The sequence below is a fragment of the Pygoscelis adeliae genome, unplaced genomic scaffold (genome assembly GCF_000699105.1).
Source record: "Pygoscelis adeliae isolate BGI_AS28 unplaced genomic scaffold, ASM69910v1 Scaffold386, whole genome shotgun sequence".
Lineage (NCBI taxonomy): Eukaryota > Metazoa > Chordata > Aves > Sphenisciformes > Spheniscidae > Pygoscelis > Pygoscelis adeliae.
In genome coordinates, this window is record NW_008824940.1 from 456,013 (window position 1) to 470,371 (window position 14,359).

Genomic DNA, 14,359 nt, shown 5'->3' on the forward strand with positions numbered 1-14,359 from the left:
TTTTCAAACTTCACCATGCAACCATGCAGAATTGTTCCTGTCCAAATGACGGATTTGCCAGGGGTGGTAGTGGTGAGGACTGAGCGAGTTGGCCAGTCCTGTGCTTCTTGGACCCAGGGCTTTACTAGGGACCATCAGCTATCATAAATTAACATTGCAGGCATTGGTAACACTACTGATGAGAAGAGTCTTTCCTCAACGAACCTTGCTGTGTTATTAAAGGCACCATTTTGAACATGAAAGGCTTAAACGTGGAGAAGGAAACGTTTCAGCTCATCTGGGAGCAGAAGTCCAGTTATTTTTTGATGCTGCTTGTGTCCAAAGCACCTCCTGATGCACAGGCGGCACAACTGCATCAAGGACAGCGGCCCTGGAGAAAGAGCCAGAGAAGAGGTTACACATGTGGCTTTATCGCCCCAAAATTGTAAAGCTGAAACGGCAACTGTGCATTACCACTCCCCCCAACTCCTGCAACCCACCTCACGCAGTGGGTGTGCAGCCTCCCCCGGATGCTCAGCAGTGAAAATCCGGACCTGTACCCATCAAAGGACATCAGGCTGCCTGCGATTCAATTCAAGCCTAGTCACTCTCTGTCATTATACAGCCGCAATTAACATTAGCAGTGTCAGTCTGTCCCTTTTAAGCTGCACGAATGTGAAATGGATTGTGTTGTCTGAGAAGAAGAGATGATCGATGCTTCCTTCAAAGTCCTTTCCCCCCCTGACTCCCCCAGTGAGATCCAAGTTTGCAGCCCACTGCTTTCTTGAGACGTATTTCATAACAGTGACAAACACACAGCAAAAGAAATACTATATAATCCTTTATTTGAACCTTCCAGATTAACCAGTCCCATGCTGATTAATACAAGCCCTGCTGAAGAATCTGTGGTGCTTTTTTCTTTATTTAAGCATAATGGCGTTATACCCTTACTTGGGGGGCTTATCCTTTTCACAAAGAGGTAGATCCTGTGTGATGCTTTTAACTGCGGCACCTTTCAATGTTCAGCCCCCCAACATGTCCTTTGCGCCCCAGTGTGCAGCACGCAGGGGTGACACACGCGGTGGGTCACGGGGGGGCTGTGGAGGGCAGATAAGAAGAGCAAAGCAGGGGCAGCAGCAAGTGTGGACTGGGGGGTTGGGTGCTGGGAGTGGCGAGGAGATAAGAAGAGGCACTGTAGAAAGGGAGAAGGAGGTAAGTGAGCTGGGAGGGGACAGTGTAGGTGCCACCCGCCGTGCCTGCCTGCTGGGTGGATAAGTTAACGGTCACCAGAGAGCTGAAACGTTGGTGCTGGTGGAGGAGTGAAGCGCAGCGGGAAGGAACGGGGTCTGCAGCAAAAATGCAGTGAGGTGGCAGCTTTAGTCAGCTTTTGGGTCTTCCCTCACGCAGGCCACCATGTTTCCAGCAGCTCTGCACAGCTGAAAACTGCTGCACTATTTGAAGGGCTGTGCAAAGGGCTGCACCCCCCTGCTAGGAGTCAGCGGATGGTTTACCCTGTGCTTGGGTACAAGACAACAAGGCAAGCTGAGATGGGGCAAGTGCGACTGGCTATTGCAGTATCACACTGCACGTGTGTTTGGCCACTCTGATCCCACAGATGAATGCCCTGCCTGTAAACATCTAATTTAAAAAAGCTTCTGTTAAAAAAAAGAAAACTCAAAAACTAAAGACTTATCACAACACAAGCAGTGTCACTACACTGAAAAATACTTAGCAACTGCAAGCATCCTCTTCAAAAAAAAAGTGCATTTTTGGATCATTAGCTAATTCTCCTACCCACACGTAGGACTCTCCCTGCAATGCAAGCAGGGTGGGCGGTGGTCCGGTAGCATGGTGAAGTCCTGGGAAGGGAGACCACCACATGTACTACACCTGCTCTGGGCTAGTCCTAGGGCGACTCCGGGTTGGTACACTCACCAACTCATCTCTGGTGGAAAAACACACTCCCTCCAGCCTACCCTGTCCGTGGGCACAGGGCTGCTGCCCGCCAGCATCTGCGGCATGGGGGGAAAGGAGTCATGTGTGGGAGCGGGACAGGAGAGCAGCAGCTCAGCCGTGACGGTGCTGAGGGGCTGGGGGTGTGACACTGATCCCCACAGCACATTGCCAAACCTCCCCATGAAACCAGAGGGGTAATGTTTGCACCACTCTCCCAGGTTGCAACCGTACAGCCGGCCAAAGAACTTAGACATCAGCTGCCCATCAGGCATGACCCTACTCAGAGGAGGGCATGCTGGAGAACATCAGAAAAAAACCTATTCAGCAGCAAAATGCCCGTCAGGCATTTATCATTTCTGATTTCGATTGCTGAATTTGACTTAGAGAAGTTCTTTACTGCCCAAGCTGTAGGCTCAGCCCGAGCCGCACTTCTTGGGCCGGCTCCACAGGGTGTGCCTGAAATGGTTTTCTATCTTAAATAAACAGGACACACACAGTGCCACGGGAGTCAGGAGTGTAACGCAGCAGGGATTGGAGCTAGAAAAGATCACCGCTTTGTGCACCATAGATTAGGCTGGGAAACCAAATATCCGTTGCTCATACATAACATGCACGGCACAGTTGTTTTCACGCTATTATTTTCATGTTACTATTTCAAGTAGGGCCTGATTCATCACTTTATTATTCCAGTTTTACCTTGGTGCAAATCTGTTCATGACAACAATCACATCGACATGTAACTGGAATAATAAAGTCATGGACCACACCATCAGCAACTTGTTTTAAATAATGAAAACTATTTAGTAATGTGCATAGTTTTCTGACCGAATGAGAACATCTAAAGAAGAATGCAAGTACACCAATGATTAGACACAAAAGACCTTATTCTAATTTTCCTGAAGATTGGTAAGTAAGATTTCTCTCCATAATTCATTAAAATATTCATAACCAATAGAATAAAATGGATCTGTAAATACAGATCCTGTAATTACAGGTACAAAATAAGTACTTCCTAAGGGTTAAGCCTACAGTTTGATACTGCTGGATTATTCAGCACATAATGTTGGCCTTTAAAAAAAGCCTATTTTATAAATGTATATACATATTTATATTCATTGTATCATTCTTGTGCAATTTTCCTTAATCCCCACAAAAAAACTAATATAGAGTCTTTCATTTTAAAGATACTTTTGTACCTACATAAGATCTTGGCCAAACAATAAAAGTAAAGGACAAAGAACTAGAAGATCAGTGTTTCAATATACCTTTTTTTTTTTCAGTATCACATACATGAAAAATTTTCTGGTTGCAATTTTGCATTTATGCTGAGACCAGTATCTGGCGTGTACCTGACCATCAGCATATTGTATAACCAAAGATCCCAGTCCTAGCTCTCACCAGCTAGCCTCAACTCCCATCAGAGGTGATTTTCTGCCTGCGTTTGGCAGCACGCTCGAGATAACACTCCTGGGTCTACTCCCGTCTCAGAAACAAAAAAACTGAAAGGCTCCTGCTGACTTCAGTGCTTTAGGTAATCAGAAAAAGCCACCATCAATTTCTAAGGAGTCTTTTCCTTGTTTTTTTACCCTAAACTCTATTTTGCGTTATACTGCAAGCTCCACATGATTGTTCCCCCATGCAGTAGATTCACAGCCTGGAGGTTGGAAGATGGGTTATTGTTGTTACCATGATCCCTATTAATGCGCCACTGTATTCTGACACTAGAAAACATAGTGTCCATATGTCAGTGAATGGAGGTAAGCTTAGTCACCCTGTTTTGTAGCGCTTGTAGCATGGAATAGCATAGCTTTTTGCAGCAGTTTGTGTGTTTTTTCCCTAATGAATCCCGAGTGAACGAGTAAAACAAGCACTAAGGGGCACCTTCTTTCTGCAGGAAGAGTTGGCCCACAGGGCTGCTGGGTGGAACCAGCTCCATCGGCCTCTTGTTTTCGGAGTTCTTCACCCAAATGTCCGCTCCAAAATCAATCAGCAACGTCACCAGCTCTGCACTGCAATTCCTAGCAGCTGCGTGCAGAGGGGAGTCCGGGCCCTTGCCGCTGTTCACATTTGCTCCTGAACACCAAGAGATGACAAAAGAATAATGACAAAGAATAACAACTATACCGTAGCCTATTTCCATTTCCTGCACTAGCTGCTATTTCTCGGAATAATCTGTAAATTATTAGCACCTACCCAGAAGTGGATTTCCTTACGCAGGGGCTTGGTACTACAATTTGCACATGCACAACTCACACTAGTTGAGGAGGAGTGGGGTTGTGACTAAGAAAATGATCCCAGAGGGATGATGCATGAGGAAGTCCTTCATCCACAGCCCAGCCCATGGATATCTTGAAGCAGGACAAAGATGTAGTTCCACCTACAGCCCCCCCTTTGCTCCTCATCCCAATGCCCCATTCCCTTAAAATACAGGAAACAGGGTTTCAACTTGCTCTGTAGCGGAGGCTTAAGCCAGTGGGATTTCCAAATGCCAAAGTATCTGTTGGGGAAAAAATGTGAGGATGGAAAAGTTCTAGAGGCCCTTGGTAGAGGAGGATATAAGCAAGCACCCCGATGAGTGTTCCCCCATCCATTATCCTGGGCTAATGGCTCCTAAAACCCCCTAAGAAAGGTGAGCTGCAGAACTAATTCAAAAATATTTATAATATTTTTATAATACACATTCTCATATATAGAAGGCAGCAGAAAACAAATGTCAGAAAACAGAAAATAATAACCAAACATTTACTATTTAGATTAATTTGTATTTGACTTCTTCCAAAAAAAAGATCACTGTGCTACATAGTGCATAAGGTGATCTACATGATGTTTGCTTGTTTTTTCCAAAGCAGCTTTGTTGGTCCATTGTTTTTGTACTAGCTACATGGCTACTTTAGGTTATATGGCCCCTTTGGTTAGAAGAGATGCACGACTGTAGATAACAAGAAATGGTCTTGTGTAATTAATCAAGTGCTTAGACTTATACCTAGATTTGCTTCATACAAAGTATATAGTGCTGAACGTTTTCCTGTGTTGGAAACTTTTCAAACTTTTTTATGAACTCAGTGGGAATTAAAACGTTTGCAGAATTACTATGTAAAAATGACTGAGTCAATTGTTTTGGGTAAAGAGGAAGGAAAAGAAAAACAGGAAATTTTTTCCTGCCCACTTCAAATAACTGCAGCATCACACACACAAACACTGGAAGGGATGGTGTTTGTTCCAGGCATCGCTGGTCATGTGAAATCCAGGATCACCCATCATTTTGTTGGGAGCTGTAAAGCTGAGTTCCTGGGTCAAGAAGACCCTGGTTACCCTGCTACCCCATTTAGCCCGGGGCTGCCATTAAGAGCAAAACACCTCCAGGTTCCAGAGCAGGAGGTCCTCTAAAACTTTGATGCAAAGAGAATCCAAAGATAGATGTTGCAGGAAACGAAAGCACACCATCCTTTATTTTTCTTTTTACCTGACTCAAGCAGCTTCTTGGCACAGTTCACTTGCTGGTTCTCACAAGCTACATAAAGTGGAGTACCCAGATGCTTGATGTTGTGATCTATATTTACCCCATGGGATGCAAGGAATTCGACACATTGCACATGACCTTAAAAGGGATAAAGGAAGAGTCAACTCACAGAGATCAGGCATTTTTTCAGCAAATTCTCTATTGCAGCGGTGTAATTTGGCAAAGATTCAATGTTTTGTCAAGTGATCGTAGTCTAATACTTTCATCCACTACAGTGTTTCCAACCTGGAAAACAGGAGCTGCAAGCCACTGTTAGCAAAACAGGCTAAAGCCCTCGCATTTTATCTGACTCATTTCAGATGTCTACCGAAGATGAGACGAATCATACCAGGTTTCTCTCCACTGCTTTTGAAGATAGCCAGATGACTCCCTCAGAGGTCCACATTGTAGGCAACTGACTTGGACAATGCAACCCCTTCCAGGTGTCACCACATGAACTCAGAGGCCCCGAGAGCCCAGCCGAGCTGCCCTCGGTGAGCACCAGGTGTGGGAGGAACTGCACTGCACCACTCGTGATGAGACCAACTAAGAAGGTATTTCACATGACCCAAATCCAGAAAATGATCTTCTTTATCTCTCTTTTCCACTTCAACACATTGCTAGTAACACGGAAAGGGGTGCTGATGCCCATGGGGTTACCTCTCTTAGCAGCTTCATGGATGGGGGATGCCAAGTCACAGGGCGGGTGTAGGCTGGCTCCGTGTTGCAGCAATAAATTCAAGCAAGCCACACTGCCACTGACACAAGCACTGAACAACGGAGTGTGCCAGTCGACAGTAACTACATTCACCTGGGGGGAAAAAACCACCATCAGGCTTTTTGCTCATCTTCTCAGTATTTCAAAATAGATTAAAATTGTCCAGTTTCTCAACAGAAAATAGGGTTCTCAATACTTTTTTTTTTAATTCCTTGCAAAAACTGCCTACTGCTTCTGAGGATTACAAGGTTTTATTAAAAAGATCATTTAAAAAATCTGTTTAAAAATTTTCCCCAAGTCTCTCCTCCTGCAAATTAATATCTAACCAGTGCTGCTCCGGGGTGTCTCGGGAGTTACCAAGTCTCTGAGTTAAATGTGTGCCCATTTCTCAGTTATCTCAGCTGAAACGTACCTGCCCATTGCCCTGTTCTGAAATGATCCATTTTTAGCTGAAATTCTGCAGACCCCCTTTTTAAAAAAATTCTAAACTGAAAGGTAATATATGGATAATGAGTTAATTTTCTCATCCACTATAATTTAGAAATTAGCTCAAAAAGCAGAGGCCAAGAGACACTCCCATTTCGCCATCGTACTTGCATGCTGTTTCCATTTTCTTCCCATTTTATCGTCAGTTGATCCTAACAGTCCTACACCTCTCCTTAAGACTGTATATTGACACCAATGGGATTAGTGTGTGCAGAAAATAAAATGCACCCTTAATTGTTGCAGGATTATAAACCCTTTGCAAGAGGAACTTCCCCTTATTCTTTCAGTAAATGATGAGAACATCGCACCTTCATCTAAAGAACAATAGTAAATGTTGTTTATATCTGTGCTTTTTGGATTGCTTTATCAAGAAGTACATTTTATAACAGATGTTCTTTAAGCTGAGCTAAGTACAGAGTGTAAATCACAGTGATACACTGTCATGAAATAGTACATCACCTAGCATTAAAAAGTGATAAGACAACATAGTAACACTGGATACAATGGTCTGTCCATCATGCACTCACCTGAGCACCATGTTTTAATAGGACACTGGCACAAGCAGCATGACCCCCTAGGCAGGCTTCATGGAGAGGAGACACCTGGTCTGCTGTAACAAGATTCACATCACTCCCCTGATGAATTAATATAAAATATCATTACAACCAACTACCAAAACCCCCATACAAACAAAAAAACCCCAACTCTTTCTATAATGACCTTTAAAAGCTTTATGTAATCGCACCTTCCTCAACTGCCTGGAGTTGCTCATCTCAACACGTAAGCAGAGAAAGAGGCTGGAGTGGATACTGGCACAGCGTACCACAGGTCATGCCTTCCACACGCTGCTAATTGGCGCAGAAACCCATAGGCAGTGGGCTGTCCAATGGGACAATACAGACATCCTTTTAGGAACTCAGCATAATTTTATTTCTACTACACTACAAATAACAAACTCTGAAATAAAAGAAATGATTAAAAGTCGCTACTAGAGTTCTTGGCAGGGTTGTGACTGCCGCCTTTTTACATCACCGCTCAAGCATTCTGACCTCCTGCCTGCTGAGCCTGCGGTTGTTTGACTGGATCGAATCCTGAAATGCTTTTGAGGTGTTTTCTGGTCTTTGGTCAGAGTGTGTCATGCCCTGAAGGAAAGCCAGCCCCTGCATTAGAAACCATTGGTTTGATTCTATAGGTTCTTTTGTTTCTAGCAATCTTGGTGCTCCAGAAGGTTAAGCTGGAAGTGTCTCCAACTTTCCAACAACCATTCCCTTTTCATCAACTCCTCCACAGTCTAAATCCAAGAATTTCAAGGAAACGGAGCAGTGAAGTTCAGAAATCGCTTCTCCCTAGCTGTGCCCTTCTGCAGTGGGAGCAGGGGCCCCAGATACCCTCAGGCACTTCAGAAACAGATGTCTGGGTGGCTGAACTGAAGCCTCAACCAGACCCTTGTCTGGGTCCGGAGCTGCCCTCCACCCAGGGCACCAAACGCTGCTCGCAGGTGCAGGAGCTGCAGAAGGAATCCCGCAGCTGCCTGGAGATCCCAGTGACCAGGGTCCCATTACCTGCACCAGAATTAAAGTATGACCCAGGATATTTTGATACATCATCAGCTCAGTGCACAGAGCTTGCACTAGGCAAGGAACCGCTTATAGAAAAAGAAAAGGTCTGTTACATGCAGATTTCACTGCATTCTGGTCAACATGATTTTCTCACCCTGAGGTTTCACAGTAAAGCACAGACTACATTCAACAACTGAACAAACCCAGCAGAGATCATATCAACCCAGCAGAGGGGTACCTGTTTGATGAGTTTCTTCAGAGTAAGCAGGCGCCCATGGATAGAGGCATCATGTAAAGGAGACCAGTCTGAAACAAAGTCTGTATAAAGAGAAAGACAGGAAAAAGGCTAACAGCTCCGTGGACTGTTTCATCAGTGTAGTTTACTTCAACTGCGTGACCCCAGCAAACCTTTTTTCCTCTAATCTGTTACTTGAGTGGCCAAGCTTTCCTTGGAGCAGCTGCTGGTAGGGAGTGAGACAAGAGGACAGCTTCAACCTGGGTGTGTTTTTAACTCATCCCGCGTTGGTGCTGACTGCACTCCCCTTCAGAAGATGAGAGAGGGATTTGCAGAATATTACCTTGCTCTGACTGAGCTTGTCCCTCACTTTGAATTATTTCCAGTGGCTTTGTTTTCACAAGCTCGTTACACTTTACCGATTATCTCAGAAGGACTATGTTTTGAAGAGGGTACAGCAGCTCAGTCATTTACCCGTGCTCAGAGCTGGGCCAGAGTCAACAGTACTTAATGAGAGAATGTACCAAAGTACAAGGAGATAAATTGTGTTACCTGTTGATTTTGCTCCTCAATTTTCAGTGTTTGGTGTTAGCCTGTGCAGTGGTGCATTTTAAGTACTAGCTGTATTGCTATTACTAACATTGTTAATTTCTGCGTTGTAAAAACCACGAAGTGACATATAGCACGTACGGAGGGAAGCTCGAAGGAAGGGTCTGCCTCAGCTTGTAGGGACAGCCGAGGGGACGGGATGGGACACAAGCTGCACGGAAGTGAGGACACAGGCCCAGCCTGTGAGGGGTGAAGTAGGTCATAAAGAAACTGTTCCTACTACCGTGATGAATACACTGATACTTTAAGTGCCCGTATAAAACAAACAGATTCATATTTGCTCTTACAAGGCCTTATGCGAAAGATTGACTTCAGGTCACCTTGCCAGATAACTGAGGAGGCACAAAAGGTCTGTGTCAGAAACTGAATTTTAACTAGTGTTCCCAAGTAATCTTGGTACATAAAGCTTGATGTCCAGAAAATACCATATGCCAAAAATAATTACTGGAAATGAGTCAGCATAGCTCCGGCTGGATGAAGGAGGTATGGGAGGGAATCCTTAGGGTTAAACTTGGTACCAAACCTGTCAAGTCATGTAGAGTGCTTTTCTGAAAGACCTTTTTGCCAGACACAAGCATTATTTGATGCATTTTACAAGACATGCATATCATTCCTCAATTACGCTGAGTAACATAAAGGTCTGAGGAAATACTGCTAATGCCTTTTATGTTTCACTTCTCTAGTTGCTGTATTTGTTTTTTATTTTAATATAGTGAAACATACTAGCTTAGTGCTGAGGACCATACAAATATTAATAGAAGGGGATCTTCAGTATTACAGATTTTATGGCTCAGGGCCAGCTGACAGCAATAATCCCTCTGGGAGACATTTACCTCCTTCAGTATTCATTGCCTCAAAACTCAGTGTCTGGTCTACGTTAATGGCCCAGGTTCCCCCTGGGAAGGAAGAGAAGCATTTCCAGAGGGCATTTCACACAGCTTCTTTTGGAGACACATTTTGCTGTTCTCTGGAGATGTCCCACTCTCCTTCCACTAACTACAGAGAAAACCCCAATGACCAACTTGGACGAGTTGCTGAAGTTTTCAGGGACTAGACTAGATTATATGCGTGGAATAGGATGCTTAACAGTGAGAAGTCCACCTTCAGCAACAAACCTAATAAGCTACCGTAATCCTTTAAAATAACTTTTACAGATTAGCTGATGATGTCAGTGCTTATGCGAGATCCGCAGATCCTGCCTTGTCTCAGGTATGAACATGCATGCGAGAGCTGAACCCCTCATGGCTGATGTCCTGCTCCTTCTGGCTATGCCACAATGTGCTGGGACAGGGTGATAACCAACTGTGTCAGTCATCATGCAGCCTGTTGGGCTATTGCTCTCTCACTTTCAAGTGTGCTCAGTAAAGGACATCAAATTTAAACAAGATAAGGTCTAGTATAACGAGACTTACAATGGTTTTGTGATTGAAAAATTCTGCACTAAGTAAATCGTGACCCGAGGATGGTGGTATCGGAAATGTGTTGTGTCTATCACACACAGAAGATCTTTGCCTGCATAGCTATGTTAGGTAGGGGAATGATTTTTTGCAGGCATAGTGGCCACAAAAGACCTGCTATTGATTTAGTTATTCTTGCAAGACTCTTTCATGAGCATGTAATACATTTTTCTAGAGTTGTTCATATAGGCAAAAGGATATTTCTGCTACTACAATATACCATTTTTGAGCCACTCGATGTCCATCACAATGCTTATCTGTATAGCACACTTTTGCAAATATGTACATATCATATCTTACTGTCTCTGAACAATGGCTCATTGATGGACTAAACTAGGGTAAATTTTAGTGTTTCCTTTCTTGGACACAAAAAATGTGTCTCTGTAACAAGCAGCTAGTCAAATTGGTAGTAGTCACATGCACATCACAAGAGGGAACACATCTGATCCCTGTGATAGTTCTTATTTGAATGAATTAAAAACATCTAGCAGAATAATCAAGACTTCACCTTCTCTTGTGAGAATCCTTCCCTAACAGTGCTCCAGCATGCTCCTAGCTCACAGGGAAATCCCAGTGACATCCTGGAAATAAGCTCAAGGTGGATTTGAAGGCTGAAGGGGGTGAGCTGTGGGCAAAATAAGGCCCTTAGGAACAGGGGTCTCATCAGGCATGATTGGACAAGCAGCTGATTCATGATTTTCACCATTTCTCCTCATTTACCTGCCTCTGGTTATGACTGCCACCTAGTTAGAGGAAGGGAAAGGAGGAGGGCTTGTATGAAATACTAGATCATTCATTGGTTTATGCTAGGTTTATATTTACTCAACCTGAGCTATCACTGGGCACCCCTTGAGGCCAGAAAAGAGGTTTATTTTGTGTCCACTGGAGACTGACCACAACTAAAGACAGAACGCAGATCTGGTGGCTGGAGCTTCTGTTACCTGGTCAGTATATCCTGCTCATGGGTGCAGTTAAAATGGCTGCCATCATCTTTGAATTCTGAAGGAGAGATGCCTTGGAGAGCAGGCTGGGAAGGACCATCAGCCCTGGGGCTGTGCCTCCTCTGAGCACGGGGCACAGTCTCTTTCCTGCACTCTCCCTGGGGAGAAAGCTTGATGCCTTCTCCTGCTCTTGGCATGTATTTGTTATAGCTGTGGGTTTGGGTCTTTTCCTTCAGATCATAAGTTTGTTGCCAGGGAACTGGGAAGGTGTTTGGAGATCTATTGACCATGGCCTACAGACTAGATGTTTGGTGGACACTTTGAAACCTGCCATCTATTCCCGTGACTATGAGACACTGTCAGAGACTGTGCAGACCTGGTAGGTAAATCTGCACTGGCAAGTAAAGAAAGCCAGGAGGATAATTCAGCATTGAGCTTTGAGCAGGTGAAGATGCAAAGGCCAGTTAGTCTGCACCATTTGGTCTCAAAGACAGAAATGGTCCCAATCTCTCTTATTTAGCAGTATAGAAATAGTTCAAAAGACAAGACTCCATGAGTCAGGTGATCTTTTCCAGTCTTGTATTACTTTCACTATGAAAGTCAAAGGAAAAAAAAACTGAGAAACTGAGAAGCAACTCAAACTTCACAGGCACAGAAAGATTCATCAAGTCAAGTCAGACATGTTTCATATTTGGAAGAAGCCTCAAAATTAGAAGGCCAAAGGATGGAAGAGACGTAACCCTAATACAGCTTTATGGGCAGTACCAAGTGCATGAAATGAACAGAGGAATGAATTTGGGAAATCTGGGTAATGTACGTCAATCGGTTTTTAAAGAAAATTGTATTCGTTGCTACTGGCATCATTTGAGCTCTGCCTGCCTCCTTCTATGTTCCATAGGCCATGTCCCACAACAAACATGTAGTTCCAGTAGGTTCACAAACACCCTTTACCTTTAGCAAATGGACAGCCATTTCCAGAATCTATGGTTCTGGTATCATAAGGATAGCCAAAGTATGCTACAATTATTAAAGCACAGTATTATTAATTGATTAAGATAGCTTTGCTTTAAAAGTGATGTGTGTCAAATGATGCTTATCTGACCATGCTGTTGTTCTTGCTGATCCTGCCTGTGTTACCATTGGTTGTGTATCCAGGCTCTGTAAAAATCTTTTGAAAGTTTTTGAAAACCAGTGTCATTGCCCAATCTGCATGAGTTGCAAGGGAAGCATGTTTATAGTAATTCTAAAAATCTAGATTGAGGAACAAGTTTTGTGAGCTGCAGCTTGATATTTTTGGCCACACAAATACAGGTGGGGTTTTGTGCAAACTACCAACTCGTTATATTGACATATGAGCACTCTAGTGACAAAAAGGGAGGTGCACGGTCATGCCATCACATCCATGTGCAGAATTTATCCATTCAGTGCTTGCTTGAGAAAACACAGGTTTCTACTGAGACTCTAAAAAAGAGCCAGACCAGACCATAGTCATCTATGGACTGGCCATTAGCTTGCAATTTTGCCAAGTCTTAACAATGAATTAAAAGACTGACCACATAAGTGTCAAAATGTGAGCAGAAAATAAATAGAGGTATGTGCCAACACGTCATAATCCAGCTGGGAATTCTGTATGGAGAGGAGCCAAGGCTTTTATTCTAAATGGAAGTGGAGGGCTACAGTAGCTTCACACTAGCTTTGGATACATTGGGAAGAGGGGGTTTAAAGGCCTGTCTGATGACTAATTGCCATGACGTACTTCCAAATCTGCCACCGTGAACCGTGCGGCCCCAAGCTGCCATCTCTCCTGCCCCAGCTCCGTCTGCAGCAAACACCTCTACCCTGAAGCAACGCCAGGGAGGCAGCCTCCCTGCAGGGGAAGGCAAATTTCCCCAGTTCCTGCACCCAGGGCATCACCCTCTGGCAAGCCACAAAGTTTCCCTTTTCTGCCTGCTCCAGGCTGGAGCTCCTGTTTCTCGCTCGGAGGAGGAGGGAGGCTGCAGTGGACGCTGGGGTCTCACTCCCTCCTTCTGCACAGCACAGGAGGCACGCCGTCAATAATATAAATGATCAGTAGCTATACCATACACAGGCCTTTGATTAAAGCCTAAGCAAATGCCAGTGCTAACTGGCCATGGACTTTTAAAATCCTGAAATAGTCCTCAAAACACTTTGCCCACCAGAGCTGCCCATGAAGGAGCAAGGTCAGTGTACACAGGTGGCTCAGTTGTGTTCACTACATGTACCACCACAGCAACAAGGATTTCTGATTGCCAGAAATATGTACAATTGCTCTCTCACAGAAGAACGAGACCGTTTATCCAAATTTGAAATTTACCCACACCTTAGTCCACAGGCAAGCTGAGTCAGGCCTCAGGACCTTCAGCATCTAGACATCCAAAAACCCACTGGCTTTCAGTGGCATTGGACCATCTAGCTCCCCTTTCACCGCTGAAAATCCCAGCCAGCCTAGAGGTTACATTAAACCTCTGGTCATATTCGATTGCACTGCCATCACTTGGGCATGTGAACGCTGGCAGGGTGTGTACAGAGGAAGATTTATAGCAATAACCACACAAACACGCAAGCCCTGACTGCTCCCTGTGGACAACAGAGCATTCACAGGACCTTTCTAGAAGAGCACTCGTTTTTGTGGAGATGGCTGAAAGTACCTTTTTCCAGCCTCTGACCATGTGGAGGGTGTTGCATACTCTGGGCCTGTCCCCAGGCTGGTTTCCTTCTGTGGTGGTCACGCATGGTGCAGCTCACAAGGGGTTTTGAAATCCTTTCAGCGGAGGTATGCTCTTGCATACACATTTGCATATACGTATGCTTATGGCATTATACGTAACAGTATTACAAATGGTATTTTTCATATTCTAAGGCTTTCCCCTAAAGTTTGTGATTTATGCAGCCAGAGCCA

The 14,359-nt window shown here is 44.3% G+C and overlaps 1 protein-coding gene across 1 annotated transcript in view; it reads right to left on the minus strand.

Annotated features, from left to right (window-relative positions):
- Window positions 1–234: 234 nt before the first annotated feature.
- The window catches only part of ASB9 (ankyrin repeat and SOCS box containing 9), a 15,848-nt gene continuing 1,723 nt past the window's right edge, over window positions 235–14,359 (minus strand). The window contains exons 2-7 of the mRNA XM_009325462.1: window positions 8,436–8,515; window positions 7,166–7,273; window positions 6,095–6,245; window positions 5,399–5,533; window positions 3,817–4,008; window positions 235–370 (exon numbers count right to left, since the gene is read on the minus strand). Coding sequence (XP_009323737.1) covers window positions 246–370; window positions 3,817–4,008; window positions 5,399–5,533; window positions 6,095–6,245; window positions 7,166–7,273; window positions 8,436–8,515 — 791 coding nt within the window. The 3' untranslated portion in view covers window positions 235–245. The remainder of the gene's footprint in view (window positions 371–3,816; window positions 4,009–5,398; window positions 5,534–6,094; window positions 6,246–7,165; window positions 7,274–8,435; window positions 8,516–14,359) is intronic.